General features: G+C 32.4%; 1 protein-coding gene across 1 annotated transcript; it reads right to left on the bottom strand.

Moving 5' to 3' along the window:
* Window positions 1-533: 533 nt before the first annotated feature.
* On the bottom strand, window positions 534-8,136 carry LOC130622238 (protein brambleberry-like). Its single transcript, XM_057437680.1, has 9 exons — window positions 7,253-8,136; window positions 6,360-6,488; window positions 5,853-6,038; window positions 5,491-5,713; window positions 5,107-5,223; window positions 4,291-4,400; window positions 2,139-2,415; window positions 1,829-1,948; window positions 534-1,048 (listed from the first exon to the last, which is right to left on the bottom strand). Exons 1-9 carry the CDS (start codon window positions 7,493-7,495, stop codon window positions 705-707), a joined length of 1,749 nt encoding a protein of 582 aa, XP_057293663.1. The 5' UTR covers window positions 7,496-8,136; the 3' UTR covers window positions 534-704.
* Window positions 8,137-9,442: the final 1,306 nt, after the last annotated feature.

Genomic DNA, 9,442 nt, shown 5'->3' with positions numbered 1-9,442 from the left:
ATCGCATGTGATATTCGTGTTTCCGTAACATCATTTTCTAACTCAGCGGGGGTTCGCGCAGAGACAGACAGACGGAATACAGCTACTATAAGAGATTGAAGTTAAAGTAGTGTTGTTGACGTTGCGTCGTAACGTTAGAAATTTAACATTTCGGACATACCTTTTTCGGCTACATCAAAGGAAAATGAACACGTACACCTTGCCTGTCACAGACAGACACACACATTCTACGTATTATTATACAGATTTTGATAAAATTTGGCGACTAAATTATTAATTAAACAAGAAAATAAATATGCGTTTCACATTAAATATATGCATTTGCGAAATTTATTTTGCGATTCGAGTGCGCATTATACAAACAACCCCCCCCCCCAAAAAAAAAAAAAATAAATAAAAAAATACATATAAACAAACTAATAAAAAATAAATAATAAAAATTATTTATAAATATTTGTTCTTGTTTTTATATATACGAGTAGGAAATATTTCTTAATACTTTGTAATGATAAATATATACAAATCTTATTGACGCTTTCTCAGTTATATTCTTACTTTACAACCTTATTCCCTTGTAGTTTGTTATTTTAAATAAAATCTTAAATACACAAACCAGGGTGGGGTTTTATTAAAGTTTTTTGTGTTGGATAAGGTTAGTGGGCGTAACAAAAAGTAATTTAAAAAATAACTTCGAAAGCTGCTAACTACTTTTGTGGTGTGTGAACTCTGCAAGTCTTCTCCAAGCACATGGCTGAATTTCTGCATCTAGTACCAGTACGAGTAAACGCAGTGCATTTTATCGAACCACCAATTGTATTGTTTAGCCCTGGCGATGGGGTCATGGGAAAAGATTTACGTTTTCCTTTGGGTGTTGAAATATTGTTCGATTCTATGTTTTGGTCATTTGCGCGTTCTATAAATTTAGTGGTTGGCTGAGAAGTAGCATTTGACATTAATTGCTTTTCTTCAGTGAGGACTTGTTTAACTGGAGATAAGTTGAGGAAGTCAAAGCTTTTTTCTTGGAGCTGTGGTGTTAGATCTCTGCTCACTAAAACAGATGTATCACAGTTAAAAATATATCTTCACAATCAAGGTTGTTTTTACCTTATAGAAGAACTAACAAAAAACCCTACATATATGCTTTTTTATAATTAAAACATTCTTACATATCACGAAAACAACATGACATAAAAAAAAATTGTGTCTAAATTTCGTCCTTCAAGATCAATAATCACAGTAACGCTTGTCGCCATTATCGAACAGAAAGCCAACTTTGTTTGTACATATTTTGTTGATTTGCGACGTAACATAGCTCAACAGGATTTGTAAGACGATGAACGAAGATTCAGTCACTATTTCATCTTCTCAGAGTGATTTAAATTTATGGCCAGGTTCAAGCGATTAAAGCAAGCTAAATTCTAGTAGAAAAACATCCTCGTAGGAAAAATAATTTCCAAGAATTTAACATGCGGAAACAGGTAAAGAAAAAACAAAAACATAAGACTGTTTTTTGTTTTGCATGGCTTTCACAAAATCACTTCCAGTACACTTCATTGCACATAATCATTTGAACTGTTGTTTTCGAAACTAGCAAATTAAAGCACCTGTGTCTTTCAAGATGTTTTAATACAAAAAATAACACAGGAAAAATTTCATTATAAAATCAAATACACGTATTTATTTTTCAAGTGATAAACTCATCCCCAAACTATATTTATGACAGTGAAACATTAATAAAAAACTATGAATAGAGGTAGAATGGAAAAAACCACGAGTTTGCTTTTTTCAAAAGAGAGGGGTGTACAGCTGCTTTGTTAGTACCACCTACCGGTACAGCGTGTTAACATGGGTGGTTCTGGGTATAATTCATGATCTTTCAGCACGACAACATCTTTAGATGCACGAATATTTTCCACCAGCCTAATCATTTTCTTGGCCGCAAAATCCACTAAATATTGCAAATAAAAAACTAGAAGAATGTCACACATTATACAATAAAATTGGATTTAATAAATGACACATCCCTTGGATCGCCGAAAAAGAATCTATAGTTTTTGAAATTTTATAATTTTAAAATTCATCAATCGCACTCCCTCAAAACAATTATTAAAATGAAAATTACTAATCTTAAAACAAACCTGGAATCGTTAAAGCTAGAAACCATGACAGTTGTACATAGGTAAGGTGGTGGAGATTTTGCATAGCAGACATACAATTGATAGGAATAACGAGTAACATAAAAACCCTGGTCAAACTTGGTGCATTCACAAAGATTATTGCCATGAACGCAGTGAAAAAAAATAAAGCATGTCCCGTAATGAGGGTGACCAATGCTAGTTTGTCCAAAGTTCCGCCGAACATTTCGTGAAGCCAGGGTAACTGCTCATGAACGGATGAGTATAATTTTGTCAGTACCTACAGTAAAGAGACAATTTGTACCGCTCTTAAAGTAAACAACTATCTCAGTATTAAAAAGGTGCAACTAAAATACATTTACAACAGTGACACACCCAATTCTGTTGTTTAATTAGCCTGTGGCCACAAACTGTGCTAGGTTTTGAAGCCTCTTAAATGACTCTGGTAAGTTGCTAAAAGAACATTTTGGACACAATAAAAACTTGAGACGTCTAAATGGAGTCACGAGGTTTGCACAAATTTAAAGCAGCTAAATGGGGCAACCAGCAATATTTTTTAAAAAATAATCTTTTGAGGAAACGATTTAAAAACACGCTTTTTTTGTAAGAATATCAAAATTCAAACCGGGCCTGGTTATTATTTCATTTCTCTATTGCTTTGCATTTATTTTTATTTTTCTCAACAATAGGCCTATTCTTTAACCTGAAATACAAGAAAATCAAACCAAATTCTTATAAAAGCATCATACATTATAACCAAAATAAACAAAGGGGCAGGGGTGGTTATCCGGACGAGTGTTAAGGGTTGGTAAAAAAAGCAAAAACGGGGAAAAAGGTTGGATAGGAAAACTTTAAATAAAGTAAGAATAGTGTACACCTACATGCTTTTTCTTTTATAAGAAAATACTTTATCTTTTTGTTAATCCACATGCGAAAGAATTGTCCGTTGTCAGACACCGCGATTATTAATCAACGCGAACATAAATCCATAAGTTATATTTTTTTACAATTAGGTAAAAATACATTTTGCAAAACCAAAGTAATGCTAATGCATACTTTTAGAAACTTGTGATCTATTCACAGAAACAATAGCAATAATAGCAATAGCAATAATATTTATTAAATTGATACGTTTTAAAATAAGTTCTGCACGTTATTTTAATTGTCTTTTCATTAATCTGCCCAATTGTTGTTTCTGTTTTTTGCACAACAGAATCGTCATTCCTTTTTTATTTTGCACACAGGAATTTTACCGCATTTTAAAAATGCTGAGATGGGCGAATACGCAATCGGACAGTAATTAGAATTTTTTCCCGTCATACGTCTTTTCCCTTTAAAGTTTACCGCGTTGTGATACAAAATGTTATACTACGAAGATCAAAATTATTTTGCTCAAATAAACCAACAGTGGTAAAAAATAATGTTTTGTATTGATTAACACACCACTCTAAAGAAAACAAAAACGAAAAAGATAAAGGTTAGCAACTCAATTACATATTAATTATTCACAAATTAGTTCTTTCACGATAGCCCAGTTGGTTAGCGCGTTGCACTTAGATTTGTTGTTCTGCGGTGCTGGTTCGAATCTCCCTTGGAGATGTTTTTCTAAAATAAAACTATGCCCATGAAAGCTCGTTGATGGCGTTGCAATTGACCGTTTGGGACATAGTCAGTTAGGAGTTAAAAACCAATACTATCGTCGCAGGCGAGATAGTAACGATATTTTTTGTGCAGTTGTCAAATGTTGGTTCTAGAATACAGACATAGGGGATTCATTTGAGTAGCTGCGAAAATAAAATCTTCTGTCAAAATTACTAACAGTGCCAATAATTCCTCTGTAGACTTAAGTAGTTTCAGCCTTAACAACGTGTAGGACTGAAATTACTTCAGTACCATGATGCAAAAAAAGGCCAGAATTTGAATGCTGATAGTGCAAAAAAACCAACTCAACTATCAGAATGTAATTTATTTACTAAAAGAGATTTAATAAATTACACTTCATATTGCTGTTCTATTCCCCGATATCATCCTACGATATCATACCATGCTGTAACAGCACAAACAGTATTAGCAAAAATAGTGAAGCTAGCCACTCAGATTGTAAAATAGAAGCATCTTTAGTAACCCTTTTTACAATTTCTTAAACAAATCTTACATCATTCATAAATGATATGGTTTCTTGTATTTCTTCTAGATTTTTTAACGTTTTGTTTTGCTTCACTTCAAGATTTTCATGGTAAACATCCAAATCATCAAACGCAAACTCTAAAACAACATCGATAAATCAAAAGAACAATAAACAATTCTTCCCTATTTTTCCTTACACGAACCTCGGATTTGATTACTTTCATGAACAGCAGATTTTGTCTTTAAAATGTCACAGAATACAAAAAAATCAAAGAGAGCAGAGTAAGCCTTTAATTTATCAAAAGCTCTAGTTTATAAAATTCTTCAGGGAGACCTTCATCAGCCCCCCAAAAAAACATTACTCAGTAACATTTTTTTGCATTTTTTCAGTATTATTTTCTCTAACATTTAAAGAGGCAGGTGAATCGATTTTTACACAGTCGCTAGCACCAAAATTTCCCGAATTATGTGTCCAATCTTCAGTACAATGTAAAGGTATTTTTTTACACACATTAAGGAATGCTTTATTTTAAAGTTCATAATTTCAACGCAACAATCATGCAGAGAAGTACTAGATTTTTATTTGAGCCATCCCTTCAAAGTTGTAATAATTTTTATTTGTGAGCACCAATCTTAATCCAGCCTTTTTCACACAAACACCAGGTAAATGACATGTGATAGGGGTGGTTGACCTGAAATGACATGTGATCGTGGTAGTTGACCTGAAATTCGGGAAGTATGCACGAAGCTTTCATTTAACAAGAGTAGCTTTGCAAATTACAATCATGAAAATTGTAGCAAGATAACTGATTATCATATAAAAAGTAAATAAAAAAATACAAACCTAATTTCTTCAAGACTTCGTCAGCTTTCAATTTAACTGTATCCAAACCTTTTAAAATTTCCTTTTCACTTTTCTTCTTGAACATTTCATGTGTTTTGATTTCTTTTACTAAAGAGGCTTAAAAAAACCACAATAACGTTATAAACACCTTAACTATAATATAACCAGAATTTGTAAGAAAAATCGACTGAAATTTGCCTCGTTATATTCAAATTAACCCCTGTCCATTTTTTTTTAATTTTTTTCTTATTTAAGAAGGATGTGTACCTTAAAATCTGATTTTCGAACAGTTTTGTGAATCTTAAAAATGAATGAATGCATTTTTTTAAAAAATCCACCTTAACACATAATACAAAAAAAACAAACAAAAAAAAAAACAGATACCCAACTGATAGTTAATCATGTGAGTATATTCTTCCACTTGTTTGTGTCTGTGCGCAATCACTCTTTTCTCTTTTAACAAAGTGTTCATATTGTCGTGGAGAGCACCATTGAGAAGATTCTGTTTCTCCTTGAAGTCTTCTTGTTTAGCAAGCAACTGATCTTGGTTTTTTGTTATCATATTAAGAGCATCGTCTGTAACTTCTTGAAGTTTTTTTTGATCAGACTAGTAAAAAGGATCAACAATTTACACTGTATACAAATAAACTGTATTTTAGTCAAATCTCAGAATTTTATTCAAATACAATCTTTAAGCCATGGAGTTTTACTTGGTATAAAATATAACTCAGTGGCGAAAAACTTACTGCGAGATTTTTTAACACGTTTACATTCTCTAAAGTTGCTGATGCTAAATTATTCACAGTCATTTCCGTTTTCATTCGAAATTCAGTTTGGCGAACGCTGTAGCAGATGGCGCGAGCTCTGTTACTGATGATATGGTAAGAATTCCAAGTGTCTGAATCCATTCCTTGTGTACAATCAGCTAATTTCTAAGTGGAAAGAACCATGAAAAATGCATAAGCCAAGATTATTTCACGTTTTGCCATTTAAATCAGTGACTCTTTTTAAAAAAAATCCAGGTAATGTTTCTTGGTGGTTTATCTTAATAGATTACATCTACAGTTAACACCTGAAACTATAGTTAATCGAATAATGCACAACCGACACTTCTACGATTTTTAAGGTAGTATCGTTTCTTGCTTTCTCAAGAATGCATCGATTCAAAATTCTTTTATGGAAAAGTCTTTCTACTTCTTGGTTATTGATTTAAAAATAAATTCACGAGAGGAAAATGTAACCAATACTCTTACCATGGTGTCAGTGCATTTGTACAGCGGCCTTCCTTCCACTGCACTTTGACAGTTTAATAAGTTTACGCTGAGTTTAGATAACTCTTCATCATTCAAATTTTGACACGATGTTTTGATACGGTTGATAATCTGAAGGTATTTTTTATAAAAAAAGATAAATATAATACAAGTATTAGCAGAATTCAATAAGATTGAAAAATACAGACACCATATAAGTGTAATGGAAGATTTTTCAGAACATTGCAAAATAAAATTGTGACTTTCCCTGGCCAGTATGTCTCAATAGATATAATTTCTCCAAATTCATAAAACTTATGTCTGTATGAAAACCAGAACTTAGCATCCAAACATGAATATTTAAAAACATACCCTTTCCATCATCAGAATAAATACTGTTCAAATAATATCACTCATCAGTTACATATAAGCAAATGTCTTCTGATGTGGCTTTAAAAGACACATTCAGGTTATTTATTCGCATTTTTCAAATTTTGTTTGAATTTTCTGGTCCTGAAAATATGACAATTTCACTTTTTGGGAAAAAACAAACAAAATGTTTACTTTCTCTGACATAATCAAGCGCTCCGAAAAATAGGGACTAACTGTTTGTGGCCACGCTAAACATGTGAGATCACAATGGTATGTGTGTTGTACTGGATGTACATCAGGTTCCGACTTATCACGTTTCCTTTTGTTACTAAAACCCTTGATAACAGCACAGTAATAAATGAAACCACAAAATAAACCAAATCTGTAGGTACAACAAGTCTAACCCCCCCTTTCGCCCCCCCCCCCCAAAAAAAAGGCTTAAACTTGCACTAAACGCCTGGCCAATCAGAAAATCCAAAACAAAATTCTACGGGCCACAACAACAAACGGTAATGTTAACTCACCAATAAATTACACTGATCAAGCATCGGTAAATTTTGAAGAAAATGATTTGCTTCAGATAAAAACTTTTGCTCTCCCACTGATATCTCAAACGGTGCGAACATGTTAGCCACAGCTGTGTCCTCCTTCACAGCATCTGATGAGTGCTGATAGTTATCATTTAAATCCTCATCATTAGTAGACCACCACCAGAATGAAAAGGAAGAGGGTAACCATAGCAACGATAAATACAAGGAATATCTCATTGTTTTCTTAATGATAAGATTTCAAAAACAAATAGTTTAACATTATAAAGTTTGGTAAAAAAATCACTAAAGCCTGATTCCCAATACCATGCCTCGATCGACACTCCTCATCACCTCAGTGGAAACTCAGAAGCGATCTTTGACCTTATTTTTAGCTATAACATCATTTTTTTACATTGTTCGTTGTTCAAATTCTTTCCACATTTTAATATTTTGGATGTAACAAAAAAATGTTTTTGTTTCTTTTAAATTTTAAAGGAATAATTTTGTGCATTTTATGACATTAAATATTCATTGAAAGTTCATCGTTATTTGTGGTGTTTATGGAAAGGTTACTTACAAGAAAATGAACTTTCATGGAACAAAATTTTAAATAAAGTAATAGTGTTAATGAGAATCTATAATCAGAACAAAAAAAGTTGGCACATGACTGCAAATCTTGAAGTCCGTTCCCACAAATATTAGTTTAGGCAATTTTTATATTGGATTTACACAATTTGAACTTGTCAATGTTAACAGCTGACTTAGGACGTTAAGCTGTGTTAATTGTCCCTGACATCGGCATGACTTTTCCCCCAATATTTCGGCTATTCGTAGGACCTGATTTTGATTATTTCGTAATTCTGGCATCTAGGGCATTTTAAACGCTGATTAGCAAACCTAGGTATATACAAAAGCTGCAAATTTGAAAAATGGCTCTGAACCAAAATTTTTCTCATCCAGATATAGTACAAAATTCAGTGGCATCGGTATTTAATACTCACACATTATTAATAAATGATCATCTGCATCGTTTTATGATCTCTTTAATCACGTTTTCTCGTTGCAATAATAACAGATAAAGCAATAAAGCAAGTTACCGCACCTTCCTATGTCAAAATCATTACAATGACAAAAAAAAAATATGACAAGATCAAGTAACGATCCTTGTTTTCAAAGACGAGTTGATACCCGATTCTACCGCGCTGAATATCTGTTTTATCATGCATCATTGGAAAGGAATCATTATCTAAAGCGGCAAACCTCTCCATATTTTATTTTGTTTTGCTTTTGTCTTTTTTCGTTGTTCTTGTTTCTTGTTGTTTTAAAAGTTCGCGCTTCAGTTATTTTCAGCTCTCCATCTAATTGCTTATCCTTTGTGTACTACTATCGAGAACAATAAAAGATGGAGTGCGATATAATAAATTCTTTGTTTGATAACTTTTTTATTTTTAATTAGTTTTAACTCTCCATCTGATTGACTTGCATGTTATTTTTTAAATGAACTATATATATAAAAGAAATACAAGTGCCGGAGAGACTATCGAATATCTCGGGTAAATATTCGATATTGGGTATCTGTTGAGATATTCGACTCTCGGCTAACGACTGCACGAATACCCAAAAATATTCTGTCAGCCGCTCCCGCCTAAGGTGCATGATAATAAGATTTATCCACTCGAATAAAATATTGTCTTTCCGCGGGTTGATAAAACTGATATTCAACAAGAATGGGCATGCAACATCTGTTTTGTTATATACCCAAACAAGAATTTATGTGAACTAAACAACTTTTTCAAAGCGATCTGTTTTTTGCTTCCAGAAATGCATATATGTTTACAAAATTTCTGCCTCATCAGTTTAAAATACTTTTAACCAATCAGGTGTAGTACTTAATTTTAAAACAAAAAAACTTAATGCTTCAACAATTTGAATGATTGATATCAACATGGAATTGATATCGACATCGAATTGTGCGATAGACGGTTTTGTTTAAAGTTATATAATAATAGTTTTTATAACTCAAAAGAAAAACTATACGAATGTATAAATTTTAATTTTACATTTGCTTTTCTTCACAAGGCTATCAAAGTATTGCGTTCACATTTTCTATAGTTCTCCAAAAGTTTTTTTTTTTTTACTTAAAGGTACATTTTCTTGAAATACCTGGTAAATATGCAGTCTAGA

The sequence above is a fragment of the Hydractinia symbiolongicarpus genome, chromosome 12, assembly GCF_029227915.1.
Source record: "Hydractinia symbiolongicarpus strain clone_291-10 chromosome 12, HSymV2.1, whole genome shotgun sequence".
In the NCBI taxonomy this organism is placed as follows: Eukaryota; Metazoa; Cnidaria; class Hydrozoa; order Anthoathecata; family Hydractiniidae; genus Hydractinia; species Hydractinia symbiolongicarpus.
The sequence above is the reverse complement of the archived record's forward strand: the minus strand, read 5'-3'. Positions and strand labels throughout refer to the sequence as shown.

What these genes read in the sequence shown, in the direction of transcription:
- LOC130622238 (XM_057437680.1), bottom strand. Translation starts at nt 7,495, where the DNA reads ATGAGATATTCCTTGTATTTATCGTTGCTATGGTTACCCTCTTCCTTT. An exon ending in ACGTGTTAAAAAATCTCGCA is followed by an intron (nt 5,714 to 5,852) that starts GTAAGTTTTTCG and finishes CCTTTTTACTAG; the next exon opens with TCTGATCAAAAAAAACTTCA. An exon ending in CATGTTAACACGCTGTACCG is followed by an intron (nt 1,049 to 1,828) that starts GTAGGTGGTACT and finishes CATCTGTTTTAG; the next exon opens with TGAGCAGAGATCTAACACCA.